This window comes from Thamnophis sirtalis, unplaced genomic scaffold (genome assembly GCF_051295495.1).
Source record: "Thamnophis sirtalis isolate CommonGarterSnake01/CBP01778 unplaced genomic scaffold, rThaSir2_p1.2 scaffold_14, whole genome shotgun sequence".
Taxonomy (NCBI): domain Eukaryota; kingdom Metazoa; phylum Chordata; class Lepidosauria; order Squamata; family Natricidae; genus Thamnophis; species Thamnophis sirtalis.
In genome coordinates, this window is record NW_028261394.1 from 46,127,611 (window position 1) to 46,146,180 (window position 18,570).

The 18,570-nt window shown below is 43.8% G+C and overlaps 1 protein-coding gene across 1 annotated transcript in view; it reads left to right on the forward strand.

Annotated features, from left to right (window-relative positions):
* CDH13 (cadherin 13) overlaps positions 1–18,064 on the forward strand; it is a 493,491-nt gene extending 475,427 nt beyond the window's left edge. The window contains exons 12-14 of the mRNA XM_087729287.1: positions 3,664–3,894; positions 6,447–6,662; positions 17,262–18,064. Of these exons, the coding sequence (XP_087585413.1) occupies positions 3,664–3,894; positions 6,447–6,662; positions 17,262–17,269 (455 nt within the window). The 3' untranslated portion in view covers positions 17,270–18,064. The remainder of the gene's footprint in view (positions 1–3,663; positions 3,895–6,446; positions 6,663–17,261) is intronic.
* Positions 18,065–18,570: the final 506 nt, after the last annotated feature.

Below are 18,570 nucleotides of genomic sequence, written 5' to 3' on the forward strand. Positions count from 1 at the left end.
ACTAGCTCTTCGATGACGTGCATCCAGGAACAACTCACTAATGGCCTCTGGCTCACTCTCCCTTGTCTCCTCCCCACTGGTCCAAGGCTCAGGTGCCTCCTGGTGGCCAACCAGCCTCTCTGTGCCCTGCACAGAGTCGGAACCCTGTCCAGGGTCCTCCACATCCTCCAGAGCCGACTCAGAGGGCCCCTCGCTGTCGGAGTCTGGTGGCAGCTCCAACGGCACCTGCTGGGCCACAACACAAACCTATCCATTTGGCCTCTTGCATTCTCTGCAACATCTGATGCCTTCTTCTGTTTCTGGATTGTCTCGGAAGAAACTAGCATCTCTGCCAAAGTCTGCTACGGACATTATAAAACAAAAACACACACCGAAACCCAGCGCGTCAACCGCCATCATGCTTGAGTTTCTCTAACAAGGCGGTATTGATTCTTCACTAGGGTGACAGCCCTCCCTTCCTTCAGGAGATAAGGCACTGGCTCCATGCAATCTTTCCTTTTGTCAATTTGATTAATCTGTTGTCTGTGTACTTAACAAATCCTCTTAGGAAAGGGGGCTGCTATTGAGACCTTCTATTTTTAACACCCTGGGAAGAGATGAATAATATGACTCTGAAGGCTTCTCCGGGGGGTCAATTCAGCCTTGACGGGGCGTCTGTTGATTTCTGCCTTTCCCTTTCAGTGCTTTTTTTCCCCGACATTTAACGTTGTTAACCAGTCTCCGCTCCCAACCTTGACATTTGCTTGTTTTTCTTTTGAAATCCCGGTGTATGGCGTGTAATTGGTTATAAATAATAGACATGTATAAATAATACAGAGTCGCTCTAATGGGCAAGAGGCAATTTTCCATTCCTCATTGTGTTGGTAGGAGCCGAGAGACGCTTAAAGCACGGGCAAAGAGAGACCAAATTAAAACTGCATTAACCAGAGAGCCAGCGTGGTCCCCTTTTCCAAAGACCGCCAGTTCTTAATTTTGAAAGAGCGGAGAGAGAGAGAAAAACCCAGGAAAACGGCGACTTACTAGAAGATGATGATTGGCAAATAATATACTCCAGGGTGGAGATGGGGTTTTAATTAAGGGTCCCCAAACTTGACTTTTCTGCTTATATTTCAAGTATTCCGTTGGCTCTTCATCCGTTTCGCCTTCCTGACTCATCTTAAGAATGTATCCCAAAAAAAAAGAGAACCCCTATACAGCCTTTTTGAAAATTCAATTAGTTTGGCCTTAACTGAATAATAATTTCCATTTTTATTAATAAGAATGCATCCTGTTATCCCTGGAGGTCAGATACTAGCGTAGAAACAGGCAGAGAGACCGTAGAAGTTGGACAGTTCCACCTTGGTGGTGCATTTATTTGTCTGAAATGAATGAAATATAACCTTGGGGATCATTTATCATTCTGCAACGGTGAATTTGTTTCCAACGGTGTTTTTTCTGAATTTATTTTTTAATGTGCTATTTATTTTTTCCTGGTCTCCCAAAGCCATGCTGGCTGTATGGTTTTGGAGTAGAGGTGGGTTTCTACCAGTTTGGACCAGTTCAGCCGAATAGGTAGTTTAGCTTAGTTTAGTTTATTTGTCTTGTATGCCGCCCACTCCCGAAGGACTCCGGGCGGCTCACAATAGACAAGGGAAGGGGGATAAATAGATAAAGACAACACTTTAAAAAACGCAACATTCACAGTTTCCGTGGGGCTGGATGTTTCACAAGCCCCCCGGCCTGCTGGAGTAGCCAGGACTTGGTGGCTCAAGGCGAACTGGGACACGAGCAGAACAGGAGCCAACATCTTTGTCTTCAACTTGAGATCCTACAGTTGGTTCCTCCTCTCCAATCAAGAATGACCGCCAGAGCATCTTCAGGGTCATCTTTTTATCGAGATGGAATCACCAACCTAGAAATGAGGAGAAAATTCCTGATAGTTCAGAACAATTATTCGGTGGAATGGCTTGCCTTCAGAGGTTGTAGGTGCTCCATACAGAGAACTGTCTAGGGTGGCATAAGATCTCCTGCGTGAGCAGGGAGTTGGACTAGAAGACCTCCAATGTCCCTTGCAACTCTGTTCTTCCATTAATCTGGTTGAAGTCTTGTTGCCTTTTTAGATGTTTGCAAGGCGGGGACTTCATTCGATTCCTCCTCAGGCATGACACTTCCTAGGGTTGTTTTTTATTTCTCTTAAAAAATCTCGTGATGATCTGGATTCCATATGGCTAAACAGTCATGGAGGAGAGGAAAAAATAATATTACATGAATCAGGAAGTTCTTGAGGGAATCACAAAATGAGAATCCCTGCCTATCCCTCAGAGCAACATGAAATAATAATGTTCCTCCTCTGTTTGGAATGGAAGAACCATTACAAACGCTAGTAATTACTAGAAACAAATATGTGGTTTGTTATTGCTGGTTTTACAGTTTCATTTTTAGGAGCAGATGCTACCAAAAACACAGATGGTGAAAGGGAGGCAGAAAAGAACAGGGAGAAATCACATTCTCACCTGTATATGAGATAGCTAGGTCAACTTTGGAAAGGGACAAGAAGTTATTACCACCTGTCAATCAAAGCACAGGAAAGTGCTGCTTTGATTCTGCTCTCAAAAGATAAATGCTTAACTCAGAAAGTCTTAAAGCCCTACTGTGGTTTTAAATCAGGCTAACAGTGAAACCAGCCAAGTGTTCTGACCAGAGGTGGTATTCAGCAGATTCTGACCAGTTCTGGAGAACCGGTAGCAGAAATTTTGAGTAGTTCAGAGAACCGGTAAATACCGCCTCTGACTGGCCCCGCCTCCATCTATTCTCTGCCTCCTGGGTCCCAGCTGATCGGGAGGAAATAGAGATTTTGCAGTAAGCTTCCCCTGGAGTGGGGAGGGAATGGGGATTTTACAGTTTCCTCCCATTGCCACAAAGCCAAGCCAAATGGCCTCTACTGTACAGCGCTGTGGAGTTGCCCTGGTAACAGCTTCACAGTACTTCACAGGGGAGCTCCCTCTGGTAAGGGGGAAAATTCAAGATTAGAAATTGCAGCGACGTTCATGGAAGGAGGGTTGGGATCAGAGGTGGGTGGCTCCCGGTTCGGCATGCACAGAAGCTTCTGCGCGCGCGAACACGAGCAAACTGGTAGTAAACCGGTTAGGAACCCACCACTGGTTGGGATGGATAAATACCCGGGCAGCACTGGGTTAACAGCTAGTACAGAAAACCCCTGGCAGGCTAGTTTGGAGTTATTTGTTTGAATTCACCACTTATGTCCTCGGAAATAAGATTTATATCAGAGCAAACATGAATCAGAATAGCTGGTCTTCCAATTCTGATTCACAAGATGATCATTCTCCACTTTTGTGGTTGGTTGGTTGGTTGGTTGGTTGGTTGGTTGGTTGGTTGGTTGGTTGGTTGGTTGGTTGGTTGGTTGGTTGATTGGTTGATTGGTTGATTGGTTGATTGGTTGATTGGTTGATTGATATGGACGTTGGTCATCAAAGAAAGAAAGCTCTGGAGTTGCAAATAGGGCAGCCAATGGATTCTTTTATCTGTGTGTTTTCTTTTTCCTCTCTGTTATGAAGCCTTAATACCTCTATTGTCTTGATGCACGAGTGCCTTGATCATACCTTAACAGGGAAACGTGATATACATAAATGGAGCATTTGTAAATACCTCCTGCTTTTCTTGCAGGTAGCCCTCCAGCTACAGGTACCGGAACGCTGCAGATCACCTTGGAGGATGTGAACGACAACGCCCCTTCTCTTTACCCAACGGTAGCCAGCGTTTGTGAAGATGCGAAGGATGTGAAAGTTGTCTTTGGTGCCTTAGATAAAGACATTCACCCCAAACAAGAGCCCTTCAAATTTGAGTTGAGCAAGCAGTCAGGTCAAGATAAAGTATGGAAGCTTACCAGAATTAACAGTAAGTCCCTTAGAAACGGCCAAACTTTCAACATTGTCTTATCCTTCACTTACAGTTGTCCTTCTCCCTGAATGTATAAATCAGGCTGGGTCCCGTCTGCGTGAACCACAACCTTCAAGGAGGCCCACACCACATCCACAAAACCAAGGTGGTGGCCACAATGTTTGCAAATGAAGTTCCACCTGGGTGTGAGACACGCCTAAGAAGCAGATGGAGCCTCAATTCCATCCTCATGGCCATCATTTTGACCGTAATAATGCCGGGTTTCTCGGCCTCAACAACTTGAAGATGCGTGAACTTCAACTCCCCAAATGCCACAGCCAACATGCTCACTGGAGGAATTCTGGAAGCTGAAGTCCACGCATCTTCATGTTGCTGAAGTTAAGAAACACTGGTCTAATTCGTGATTCCCTAGCACCAATTTTTCAAATCGGCGAACTGTTGTTCTCAATATAATCTGTTTTGAGTACTTCTTCTTAAGGAAGGTCCAGGACCTGCTACATACAGAGGATGTAGGGAGGCAGGATTCGCCGGGTCCAAGTTTATTTTCCTTACTCCTTGGTAAATTACTGGAGGTCCAGAGTGGTGCATCCTTTCCTGAGGATGAGTCAGAATAATGGGTAGTCCTGCTGGCCAGGGGGCGTTGCCCAAAGAGCTTATCTGACTCATCCAATCATGAGAGGACAAAGTCAACCCATTCTGGATACTCCTCCCCCCCTCACTATGGAGAATTCTGAGAAATTCAGAAATAAGGATTAGAAGACCCTAGTCCTTAACTATCTCTTCCGTTTGCCCAAATAACTCATCGCACCCAGAAGTTGCCGTGGTCCCCAATAGTTCTGAAAGGCCTCTGCAGTGCAGGGTTCCATAAACTTTGTCATTTCCTCTACAGAAAATGAGTGTTGTGAGAGGCCGAATTGCACAATGCATTGCGGTAATTCCAAACACCTGGGGCATTTACAGAATCACAGCTGCAGATATGGTGGCACCCATTTCCTGCCACTGGATCCCACCCTCAATACTCATTTTGCCACTAGCTTAGTTACCTAAGAATGAAGTTTTAGGGAGGGAAACCCACAAGCAACCTAACCTTGGTTGCATGCAGGGTCAAAGGCATTGTCCGAGGTGGCGCAGTGGTTAAATGCAGCACTGCAGGATACTTTAGCTGACTGCAGTTCTGCAGTTCGGCTGTTCAAATCTCACCGGCTCAGGGTTGACTCAGCCTTCCATCCTTCCGAGGTGGGTAAAATGAGGACCCGGATTGTTGTTGGGGGCGATATGCTGACTCTGTAAACCGCTCAGAGAGGGCTGAAAGCCCTATGAAGCGGTATATAAGTCTAACTGCTATTGCTATTGCTATTGTTCTCACCTAGGCTTCATGATACAGTAAAAAGCACAAACTTTGGGTTTTAGTCCCCAAAACCCTCTTTTTTATTTCAAAGGCTGTGAATTATGTTCGTCCACAGCCTGTTATGAGTCACAAGTAGTTTGTAAAGGCTGATAAGCACCCATCTTAATCTCCCTTGAAACGCTGCCAAAGACCTAATTGGCAATTAGCTTGTAAGGCCATATGGAGCAAAGAGTCAAAACGAAGCTTCAGAATGTAAACCAAGCAGCACGAACCAAGTTGCTTCCTGCAAAGGCTCGTGTGCTCCTTTGCTCCTCCTTTATGTCCTGTGGGAGGGGCCAATCACCTCCAAGCCTTACTCCTGAGTCGTCCCTTTTGTCTTCACCGTTCTTGCCTTCTGGCAGCTCTGTGCATGCGCGCACTGGGAACAGGCTCCCTCTGCCTCACTGATGTCAGGCTCTGGAGGCAGCACGTAACTTCCAGATGGCCCCGGCCCCCTCTCTGCCTCCGACACAGAGCCCTCCTAAGAGCCTTCCCCAGACTCCAAGACTGGCCCACGTTCTTCCGCAACCTCCTCACTGTCCAACTCTGCTGCCAGCTCCACAGGCCGCCAGCGGAGCACAACAAGCATGTTGCAACAAGAAAAAGAGATAGCTAAGCCTCTGGTTTTTGCAAAGGTCTGAAACCTGTGAACAATTTGCACAGAGCTGGAAGCTCTGCATATCCTCCATATGCATTTTACGAGTGTTGTGCAAAGTCCTTAGAAGTCGTAATGTATACAGAAAGACAGATGGAGGAGAGGGCTCCCTGTGGACATTTTCATGGCTGCGTTAAGCACTCGGAGTGTTTCATGGGCCCCATCTACTTATGAACCCCAAACTAACATTTTATGATAAGGCAATATTATTATCCTCTTCTTGCAAATAAAAGAGGAGTTGACACTAAGGGGTGTGCTAAAAATTTCCTTGGCTGGGATAACGTTTTGACTTCTGGACCACCTGTCTTGTAGCTGGTTTTTTGTTTTTTTTTACTGTTCCACTACAGCAGGGTTTATATTTCATTTTATTTTTAAACTTGGCAACATGCTGGCTGGGGAACTCTGGAAGTTGTAGTCCGCCCATCTTAAAAGTTGCCAAGTTTGAAAAAAAAATCTCCTGCAAGATTTAAACCATCACCCTAAATATAACCTCCTTCCTTCCTGCAGGTACCCACAGCCAAATTGCCGTGCCCCCGAATTTGAAGAAGGCCAATTATATCATCCCCATCTCAGTGACGGATCCTGGAACACCTCCTCTAACTAATAATACGGAACTGAAAATCCAGGTGTGCTCCTGCACGAAATACAAAGTTGACTGTAGCGGCTCTCCTAGGTTTCACACCAGCACAGTTCTCATCTTCCTCTGGCTCTTCAGTTTATGCTGTAAGTTGTCTGATAGCTTCAAACTCTGTGAGGTTACCCTAAGCCAGTGATGGGCAACCTTTTTGGCGTGGTGTGTCAAAAATCGGCAAAAAATCGAGCATAACTCGCGTTGTGTGTCACTTCGACAAAAACATAATTTTGCACAATTTATAGTTGCTGCTAATGGCGCTCACAGTTCCCGTTGGCACTCCGCTGTTCCCTGCTGTGGTGCGGTCGTAACCGACAGTCCCAGGAGTAGACTCTCTGTGCCGGCCTGACTGGAGAGAGGCGCGCACTGTTCCCGCGCTCCTCTCCTGCGGGTCCTCCCTCGCCGCGCTGATGACGTGTGTGCGCACGGCACGCACGCCTTACCAGCAGCCCCTGCGCTCAGAAAGGGGCGGCGGTGATACAGTAAGTGAGTGTGGGCGGGGGAGATCACACGCCCCCCCCCCGTTCCTCCAGCACAGATTCTTTCATCCTCGGCGGCCGTGCAGGAGCCGAGGATGAATCGCATGAAATCCTGTGCGTGTCACCCCAAATGGCTATGCGCACTGACACGTGTGTCATAGGTTCGCCATCACTGCCCTAAGCCAATTTAGCTCAGTCTGTCAGGGACGGGAGGAGGATCTTGGCTTCAGGAATGGTCTCTTGGACTGGAATGGATGTAAAAAAAAGATGTTGAGACTCTGGAAAGAGTGCAGAGAAGAGCAACAAAGAGGATTAGGGGAACTGGGGGCTAAACCATAGAAAGAACGGTTGCTGGAACTGGGTATGTCTAGTCTAATGAAAAGAAGGATTTGGGTGACATCACACCAGTGTTCTGATATCTCAGGGGCTTGCCACAAAGAAGAGGGAGTCAAACTATTGTCCATCTGTCTGTCTGTTTGTCCATCCATGCATCCATCCAAACAGTCAGCCTGTTATCCATCTGTCTGCCTGTCCAGAAATTCTTGGACATTCTTTTCAATGCCGAAATCAAATTAGGTTAGGTTAGGTTAGGTTAAGTTTATTTATAGGCCGCCCTTTTCCCTGAGGGGACTCAGGGCGGCTTACAACTTATATAGGAAGGGGAAACATACAAAGACATATAGGACAATACATAATTAAAAGAGTAAAGCAACATTCATTCAGCATTCAGGTGGGGATGGAATATAATCTTTAACCCCAGGCCTGACGGGATAGCCAGATCTTGAGGGCTGTGCGGAAGGTCTGGAGGGTGGTGAGGGTACGAATCTCCACGGGGAGATCGTTCCAAAGGGTCGGAACGATCCAAGTTCACATCTGGAATTCCTTTATTCCATGCACTGAACTTCCTTTTTTTTTTTTACAACCACCATTGCCCTTTGTCAAACTGAATGAATAAGGAGTGGTAGAGAAGGAAAGAGAAAGAAGGGAGGAGGGGGAGGAGGAGAGGTAAAGAAAGCGAAGGAGTTGAGGAGGAGAAAAGGAGAAGGAGCAGAAGAGGAGGAAGGGTAGAGGAGGAGGAGGAGGAGGAGGAGGAGGAGGAGGAGGAGGAGGAGGAGGAGGAGGAGGAGGAGGAGAACTTTCTGCTAGCATTCATCTAATGGGGCCCATTGGCCCAAAGTTCTGTCAGTGCTGAGTCCACTGGAAAAACCAGAAGCAATAAGAGCTAAAGAGAGTTGTAACGTCTGCAGATTTTCTACAGATATAATTAGTGAGTTCCAGAAGAAAGCGTTAAGAGATTCAAGCCAGAGCAACTAGCTAAGCAATTTAGTTTTGGGATGGTTTTTTTCATTTGCTGCCCTGCCAACATTTGCCAAGTTCACATCTGGAATTCCTTTATTCCACGCACTGAACTTCCTTTTTTTTTTTTTTACAACCACCATTAACTTCATAGCAATATCTCTTGCAGACCAAATATTCCTAGCAATAATCAAAGATTATGATGCCATTAAAAGGGGGGGAAAGGGGGGGAGGAACCTACTACAAGAGCTTTTGTGTGTTTTGAACAGATGAGATGTCCCCATCGCCTTGGGCAAAGTTATAGGCTTAATATTTTTTTTTTTTTGCTGCACCGACAGTTTAGTGAAATCTTTCCCGTTCTTGGCGATTAGGTTTCACAAGTGCACTTCTGCGTGGGAGGTAAAGTAAAAGGGAGGGAGGGGTATTCTTTTTTTTTGCTTGTTCTCACTTCTGCATTTGTGTGTGCACATTTTATAATCTGAGGATACAGCCACGAGCAACCACTTTGGTAAGACAAAACATATTATCATTTAAATGAAGCAATTATCTTCTCTAAGATTGGAACATGTGCCTCTTCGGTAAGTCACCAAAATGATTTGTGGTTGGATTTTTCTTCTTTTTTTCTCTCTCTCTCTTTCTTTTCCTTTTCTTTCTTTCCCTTTCTTTCTTTCTTTCTTTCCCTTTTCTTTCTTTTCCCTCTTTTTCTTTATCTCGTTCTTTCTTTCTTCCTTGCTCTCTCTTTTCTTTTCTTTTCTCTTTTCTTTCCCTCTTTTTCTTTTTTCATTCTTTCTTCCCTTCCTTTCCCTCTTTTTCTTTCTCTTACTCTCTTTCTTTCTTTCTTATTCTCTTTTCTTTCTTATGTTGGAAGAAATGTCCTTCTGGGTTCAGTTCCAAGTGGGGAGAAAGACACTGGAAACATGGAGGCTGCTTGGAAAGATGGCTTTAATGGTGGACAGGACCACATGGTTTGAGATCCTGGACAGAAAAGGTGGATCACACGCTTCCAGATGTTGGGTGAAGAAGAGAAAGGGCGCAGATGCTGAAAGTCCCTGGTTTTATGCCCTCTCTGGACTTTGAACTTGATCCTGTATTCTGATTGGTTTCAGACTCCCATGGGGCCGTGCATAGCCATAGCCATAGCAGTTAGACTTATATACCGCTTCATAGGGCTTTCAGCCCTCTCTAAGCGGTTTACAGAGTCAGCATATCGCCCCCAACAACAATCCGGGTCCTCATTTTACCCACCTCGGAAGGATGGAAGGCTGAGTCAACCTTTGAGCCGGTGAGATTTGAACCGCCGAACTGCAGAACTGCAGTCAGCTGAAGTAGCCTGCAGTGCTGCATTTAGCCACTGCACCACCTCGGCAGGGGCAACTCTGTAGGCTGTGCTTGGCGTCCAAGTTTGGTTGCCTTGCTGGCTGATGTAATTTTCCCAGAGGCCTTGTAGTGAGTTCCCCTAGAAGGCCAATCCTACCTTTGTTATGTGGAATAGACTGGCTCAGGCTTTTAATGGCCCATTGACAAAGGTGGCGGCGCCTGAGTTTCTGCCTCTCTTCAATTCCTACTTCTCTTTTTAGGGGAAATATTCTGCCTGTTTAATATTTCCTGAAATATTTCATTCATCTAGGAGAGGGATGGGTTTCAACTTCCAACACTTTCTCCCCCCCCTTTTTTTTCTTTCTTTCTTGTTTTCTCTTTCTTTCTTTTCTTTCACTTCCTTCTTTCTTTCTTCATCAGCCCTTGACCCCATTAAGTTTCTTTTTCAATAGATCGCAAGCATATCAAACAGATCAGACGTCACCCCTCTGGAAATACAGAGTCTCTTTTGCAATTTCCTCAAGGGCTGTCCGGAATCTTTGTACCCTTATCCCGAAGGGTTGTCATTATATTTCTTTTCTCTGTTTCCCACCCCCCTTCTCACCTTGGCCAGTCTGGCAGTAGCAGATGTGCCCTGAGATCTGAAGCCAATCATTAAGTGGGAAGTATCTGCTGTGCAACTGCCCTTAAGTATGATGTCTCTAATACTATATATTAGACAGATGTGCTTTTTCAGCTGGTTCAGCTTTCCAGGCATATTTTCTTGGAGAGCCATTTTTATGACTCACTTCACTTGGGTTTATCTCTGTCCATTATTGTCTCGGGTTTGACTAACACAGCTGGAATTAGTGGGCTGGTTCAGTTCTCAGACAATCTTCGCCAGAGTTCCCAAGGCCAACACCCCATCCTTGCGTTTATGCCCACCTAATAGCAGTTAGACTTAGCAATAGCAGTTAGACTTATATACCGCTTCATAGGGCTTTCAGCCCTCTCTAAGCGGTTTACAGAGTCAGCATATCACACCCCCCCCCCCACAGTCTGGGTCCTGATTTTACCCACCTCGGGAGGATGGAAGGCTGAGTCAACCCTGAGCCGGTGAGATTTGAACAGCCGAACTGCAATAGCAATAGCAGTAGCAGTTAGACTTATATACCGCTTTATAGGGCTTTCAGCCCTCTCTAAGCGGTTTACAGAGTCAGCATATCGCCCCCAACAACAATCCGGGTCCTCATTTTACCCACCTCGGAAGGATGGAAGGCTGAGTAAACCCTGAGCCGGTGAGATTTGAACTGCTGAACTGCTGAACTAGCAGTCAGCTGAAGTGGCCTGCAGTACTACACTCTACCCACTGCGCCACCTCGGTAATCTCAAACCACAATGGATTCTACAGGTAGGATAGATGCAGAGCTACTGCACATGGGTGGCTGAGAAATATTTTTCTGGGGAGTCCTTGGTGTCCTCTGAGCTTGGGTGTTTTCTTGCAGATGTTTCATTATCCAACATCTGCATCAAAGCTCAGAGAGCAGCAAGGAGCTACAGTCAACCCTGAGCTACAAATATTCTATTAGTTGCAGTTGTGTCTACAACTAGACACAAAGATGTCCCCCCCACCCCCCATGCCATCTCTCTGTTAAACAATTAATCACCACAATACTTAGGCCCTGGGTCTAGGATATCAAACCACATAGTACAGCGGTATTACTATTATCCTTCTCATGCTTCCTATTACCTGTTCCTTTAGCATGACAATCACTTTGTTGTTGGCATCTTATGATTTATGTGGATTCCTTTTATTTAGTATCCTCTGACTATCGCTGAGTGTTGTATCTTATGATTTGTGATGATTGTATTTTAGGATTATGATTATGATCATGATATATCACTTGTTGCTTGCATGTATACCACGCTTGTGCACCAGAGACAAATTCCATGTGTGTCCAATCAATAAAGAATTCTATTCTGTTCTGTTCTTTTCCATTACATTCTATTCTCTATTCTGTTTTCTATTCTATATTCTATTTTATCCTATTCTTTTCCATTCTATTCTCTATTCTATTCTACTCTATCCTATTCTATCCTATTCCATCCTATTCTATCCTATCCTATTCTTTTCCATTCCATTCTCTATTCTATTCTATTTTCTATTCTATATTCTATTCTATATTCTATTCTATATTCTATTCCATATTCTATTCTATATTCTATTCTATCCTATCCTATTCTTTTCCATTCCATTCTCTATTCTATTGTATTTTCTGTTCTATTCTATTCCATTCTCTATTCTATTCTATTCTCTTATTCTATCTTATTCTATCCTATCCTATCCTATTCTTTTCCCTTCTCTATTCTATTCTATTTTCTATTCTATTCCATTCCATTCTCTATTCTATTTTCTATCCTATCCTATTCTTTTCCATTCTATTTTCTATTCTATTCTATTTTCTATTCTATTCCATTCCATTCCATCCCATCCCATCCCTATTCTATTCTATTCTCTATTTTATCCTATCCTATTCTTTTCCATTCTATTCTCTATTCTATTCTATTTTCTATTCTATCCTATTCCATGCTATTCTCTTCTTTTCTCTTCAATTCTCTTCTCTTCTATTCTATAAATAGTTGTCTGGCTATAGTCTAAAGCTGCTTATCTGCTGTCTATTGGCTGTTCCAGGAAATGTGGACCAAGGTCCATTTGCAGCCCGCTTTAAAGAGAAAGTTCATGCCATTTTGAAATGAGCTGGACCACATGCGTTACCGTAATCTTTTTGATCTGGGTTGGAACCATTATGGAAGCATGTTACGTCCCTTCGGCGAGTAAGAGATAACTGTGGTCCGTGGATTGCGGAGGTTATTTTCAGCCAGATCCTAATGAAAGCGGTAAACAGCATCTGTGGTCTCCAGAAAGAGCTGAGACGGGGAGGTGGGGTGGTGGTGGGGGAAGTAAACTGGATGTGCAGAGATAGGATAAGTTGCGCAGAGCCTTCACTGAAATTAATTTGTCAAACTAAGTGTGAAAGGCCTCAGGTGTGCCGGGGAGTCACACAGCACAGAGGTGCCAGGATAGTGCCTGCAAATAAGCCTCAAAGATGTCCAGGTATTTATGCATCTATTAATTTCCATCAGTCTTGCAGCTGAAATGGCAATTGGCAATAACTGTTTGCCCTTTCTGGCAGCTCTCCTCCCCATTCCAGCAACGGACGCAAAACCCTAAGATAGCACAGCATTTAATTTCTATTCTCAAAACAGCCTAATCCTCAAAACGGACTCCACCAACTGTTTTATTAATGAGAGCACTGGTTTATGTATCTGAGGCATGGATGGCCAACCTTTTTAGACTTGTGGACTTCAACTCCCAGAATTCCTCAGCCACACAGGAATTCTGGGAGTTGAAGTTCCACAAGTCTTAAAGTGGCCAAGGTTGGATGCCCTATGATGTATAACAGTGTTTCTCAACCTTAGCAACTTGAAGATGTCTGGACTTCAACTCCTAGAATTCCCCAGCCAGCGAATGCTGGCTGGGGAATTCTGGGAGTTGAAGTCCAGACATCTTCAAGTTGCCAAGGTTGAGAAACACTGATCTATAGCATTTGAAGGAATGAGCTATGCTGGAGAAGCCATGGTGGATCGTGTTTGATCAATCTTTATTGATCAATTCAATAAATTGAATTGATCTACAATTCCCAATAACTCTGGCCATTGGCCTGTCCAAAAATTATGTGAAATCATAAAGTGTTGAGTTCAGTCCATAATGTTAATGTCAGGGTTCAAAATATCATCCAAAATTAAATTGGAGTTCAAGACAAAGTATTGCTCAAAGTTCCATGTTGGCACATCTGGGAAAACCTGAATCTGAAGGCTTCAGAGCCAAGGTGGCGCAGTGGTTAAATGCAGCACTGCAGGCTACTTCAGCTGACTGCAGTTCTGCAGTTTGGCTGTTCAAATCTCACCGGCTCAAGGTTGACTCAGCCTTCCATCCTTCCGAGGTGGGTGAAATGAGGACCCGGATTGTTGTTGGGGGCAATATGCTGACTCTGTAAAACCGCTTAGAGAGGGCTGAAAGCCCTATGAAGCGGTATATAAGTCTAACTGCTATTGCTATTGCTATTCTCGATTTTCCCCACCCAGTTGAAAGTTCAAGATCTTGCCCCTACACCCACAATCCATCACATGGTCCAATTTTCCACTGCAGTTCCACCCATCCAGTTCCTGTCAGGTGCAGAGATGCAAAGATTAGATTAGATTAGATTAGAAGGTTTATTTATATGCCGCCCTTTTCCCTGGGGGGACTCAGGGCGGCTCACAATCCAAAGGAAGGGGGGAAAACAGACTTTTACATATAAGACAATACATGATTAAAACACAACATTCATACCATTCGGTATGAAAGATAAAGGATGACCTTGGCTTTCTAGAAAGAACGTTGTTATGACTACAAAGCATCTCACTCCTCCAATCCCCCCATCTATTTTCTCACAATAGAAAATGCATAGTAGAATAATAGAAAGTGTGGCAAGCCAAAGATCCAACAGAAAAGATGGCTGCAGGCCTGACAGGTGGCCTAACTTTAGAAGAAAAGCTTATCCTGAAAAGAGAATAATAGATTGAAATGAGCAAGTGTGCTTCTCAGTTGACTTAAGACGGGAGGGGAGATCTAAGTTTAATTTCAGGTATCAAAGAGTTGTTGCAGAGAATATTTGTGGAGGCCTGCCCTGGAGAATGGAGAGGGGAAAAGAGATAGTGGTCAAATATGAAATGTCAGTTTCCATGTTTGGCCAAATGAAGCCATTTGGAACCATCAGTATGTTCTCTCTAAATTGGCTGTAGACTCATCACATTCGGAGTAGATCTAATGAGAGCCAGCAGATAAATTAATCATGACTAAGTCTAGCTGATGCCATTAGGACTATTCTAAATGCAACTAAAGGCATCAGAAAACATCAAGAGAAACAGTTGGGATGCGGTATGAGTCCCAATTGCCTTATGTCTGTTGATTTCAAGCTTCAACCTCCAGTGCTGATAAGGTCTCAAGGCGAATTATTCTTCCATTTGCTAGAAAATTAGTTTATAACTTTCTTAACTCTTGAATTGTTGCCTAGTTCTTGGCGGGAAACTTGTTGACCTATAGATGTAGCCAAACTACAGCTCAACCTTCCTCAACCACCCCAACATTAATCTGATGCCCCAAACTGGTTCTGTGTGCATTTGCAATGTAATTAATTCATCTAAAATGAAGTTTGGGTGTGTAGATGGTGTAACACAAGGTCAACAAGCGTTTTTGTAAGGATTCTATTCTGTGTCAAGAATTAAAATCCTTGAAATTAATGGAATTTGGAATTTAGAATAACAGAGTTGGAAGGGACCTTGAAGATCTGCTAGTCCAACCCCCTGCTTAGGCAGGAAACCTAAGATAGTTATGATTTAGGTGTTATGATTGCTTTATTATGTCCCAAAAACACAATGCTAGAACATACATGTTTATATTTATTTTATTTATATGTTTATAAATATGTATGTATGCATGCATGCATGTATGTATGCATGTATGTGTGTATGTATGTATTCCACACAGATAGAAACATAGCAATAAACACATGGGGAAGATAAGTGCTTCTATGTGACACAAATACTTGATCATACAGAAATATTACCACTATTTTGTAATCCTTTTTATCAACTGAGCCTCAGTCATGAAAGTCGTACTTGAAAAGATTAAACTTTGGGACTTTCTATAATATATATTTAAGAGAAAATGTTTAATGATCCCTAATTTCACAGAACTAAATTACGTTTTGTGACTGGCTTTAGTTCTTTTGGCAGTAGCTTATTATGTCAAAGTTATGACCCTACAGCCATTTTCTGGATTCTTTCACAACAGTCTTTGGCTAAAATCAGACAATAATTCACAGACAATTCTTTACTTGACAAATTTTGGCTGTTTCTTTCCTGGCAGGGAAAGCAAAGAAAATTCACAAATCTGTCCTCTCAACTTTTTATTTTCTTATTTTTAATCTGACCCAGTTTATCTTTTTGTCTTCCCATGGGAAGCTATCTTGGTTAGTTTTCAATTTGGTGGAAAGGTTGGATCAATTTTCCTTCCTTGCTCTGGTTGCACGGGCAACGTTTAGATTTTAAGAATGGCTTGGTTTTGTGATGGGACCATGTTGTAAGACTTCAAGGAAGGGTGCAGAAAATCCACCTGTGGATCTTTCTTGGTGAAAGACTAGCAAGAAAGCAGAAGGAAACACAGAATTGTCTATCTGCCCTCTTGTCTCCCCATAATTTGTTGAACTTTTGAATCTTTCTCCTTAAACCTCACTGTTGATCCTCTTTGCAATCTACTTCATTCCTCAGTGAAGGAGAAGATCTATTTGATTTGACTCACAGCCCCATAAGATTATCAAACAAATACCATGTTTTTCGGAGTATAAGACACACTTTTCCCCCCTAAAAAAGGGTGAAAATTTGGGTGTGTCTTATACACCGAATGTAGTTCCACGCACCTGCCACCCACCATCCTTTGACCTCTGCCTCCCAACACTTTGCCTCCTTGCAGCAAACAGCAAACAGCCTGTTTCAGTTTCAACTTCAGCACAGCCTGGTTAGCATAAGCAGCTGATTGTTGGTTGGATCAGCCTCCCATGCATCAGCTATTTCGGGCTGCAGGGATTGCCATTCCCTATTGCCGCCTCCACGTGCCCCATTTTTGGCCTCTGTGCACCCCATTTTCGCCCTCCGTATGCCCCATTTTCTGCCCATTCCAATCCCTGCAGCAATAGGCTATGGCAATCCCTGCAGCCTGAAACAGCTGATCGTCAGGAGGCCGATCCAACCAACAATCAGCTGCTTGTGCTAATCAGGCTGTGCTGAAACTGAAACAGTCAGTTTGCTGTTTGCTTCAAGGAGGCAAATTGCTGGAAGGCAGAGGCAGATTTTTTTTTCTTGTTTTCCTCCCCAAAAGCTAGGTGCATCTTATACTTTAGAGCGTCTTATACTCCAAAAAATATGGTACTTTATTTTTTTTTCCTGATCACTTGTGTCCGATTTTCAGAAACTGCCCGGATAAATCTCTTGGCAGTTTCCTTGGCAAAGTTTTTCAAAAGTGATTTGCCATTGCCTCCTTGTTAGCGGTGAGTGAGGTTGACCGGCCCAAGATCAACCAACTGGCCTTGTGCCTATGATGGGACTAGAACTCACAATCGCCCAGTTTCTAGCCTGGTACCTTAACCAAACTGGTTCTCTATCTAAACACTAAATTCCATATGAACCACACAGGTCTGGATCAGAAACGCATAAATCATGTGAAGCAAAGAGAATCCAAGAATAGAATTCAAATCTTTTGCTGTAACATTTTTCTTCGTTTCCCGGCCTTTTTTCTTTTCTTTATTTAAATGGCCGATGTAATTATGGGTGTTTTCTTCTCCATCCTTAAATCTTTATGATGGATTGCTCTGGCGCATGGGTAATTGAATGTAAATTGCTTAGAGTCATAAGTGAGCCACCAAATAAATGTGCCGAAGGATTAGAGGAGGAATAAAATAAATGCAGTCTTTAAGCGTGCTGTATGCTTGCTAATAAACGATGTTGTTGCTCATCACCCAGGTCTGTAAGAACTCCGGGCATTTAAAGCTGGCCTATCGTTTCGCCATGGTGACTAGCAAAGAGTGTGCTACTATCCCAAGCAGAAGATCACCTCTGACTTTTTCAACTCCTCCTTCTCCAAAGCCTCGGTTGCTTCAGATTGGGCCCTTCTCAATTTCAGCTCGGTGTCCTCCCAGCAACTGGATTGTATTTGACAAAACGTTGCCGCAGCCTCGCTCCGAACATTGGACACAATGACCTCTTGCTGAAAACGAGAGCAACAACAACAACAAAATAGACACAATCAAAACTGGGTCTCCCGGGAGCCAAATTACGCGATGATTCTGTCTCCCCTCCCCACACCTCTCTGTCAACTTGTTGCTATTGAACTGTTTTAAAACAATTGTCTGTGGGTTAGTATTTGTATATGTATGAGTGTATGTATATGTACATATATATATATTTATAGAGAGAGAAGAGATATACCAATAGGATTAGCTTTTGTACGGCTTTCACATTAGGCTTGGGGGTCCGTGGGGCAGAGGAACATGGAAGAGGGGTGATGGGTGACCACCAGTAGCTCTGCTCAGCGTTGATGCTACGTGCAAAGTCGTGTTTCTCAACCCCGTGTTTTCTCAACCCGGGTAACTTTTAAGAGCTGTGGACTTCAGCTCCCAGAATTCCCCCCACCAGCGCAGCTCTTAAAGTTACTGCAGTTGAGAAACGCTGGAGTAACCCAAAGGAAAGAGCATTGTGTGAAGCAGCTGATTCAATAGCATCACTTAAGAGAAAGAGAGAGAGGGAGAGAGAGGGGGAGAGAGAGAGAGAGAAGGAGAGAGAGGGGAGAGAGGGAAGGAGGGAGGGAGATCTCCCTATGTTTTATATGTAGTATAGGATGCCTTCATTCCCTTTGATTTTCCATTTCATTTCCAAGGGTTCCTTCCAAGGAGACAAGCATTCTGCCCAGCTTGATATGCTCAGCCGGTATGGGGGAAGATCTTCCAGTGGATGGCATGCTCTGAAGATGAACTTTTACAAGAGAATAAAAATGTTAAAATCCTCCTTCTGCTCACCCTTTAGAGATTTCTTTTTCTTCTTCCTCTTCCCTAGATTAAACCTTTTTTGCCTTCTCTGTGTCTTCCTCCTCCTCTCTATTAATTTTTCCCTTTCTCCCTTCTTTTTCCCTGCCTCAGATTAGACTTTCTTCTCTGTTTCTCTACCTACTCGTCCTCACATTAAATCTTTCTTCTTCTTCTTCTTCTTCTTCTTCTTCTTCTTCTTCTTCTTCTTCTTCTTCTTCTTCTTCTTCTTCTTCTTCTTCCTTCTTCCT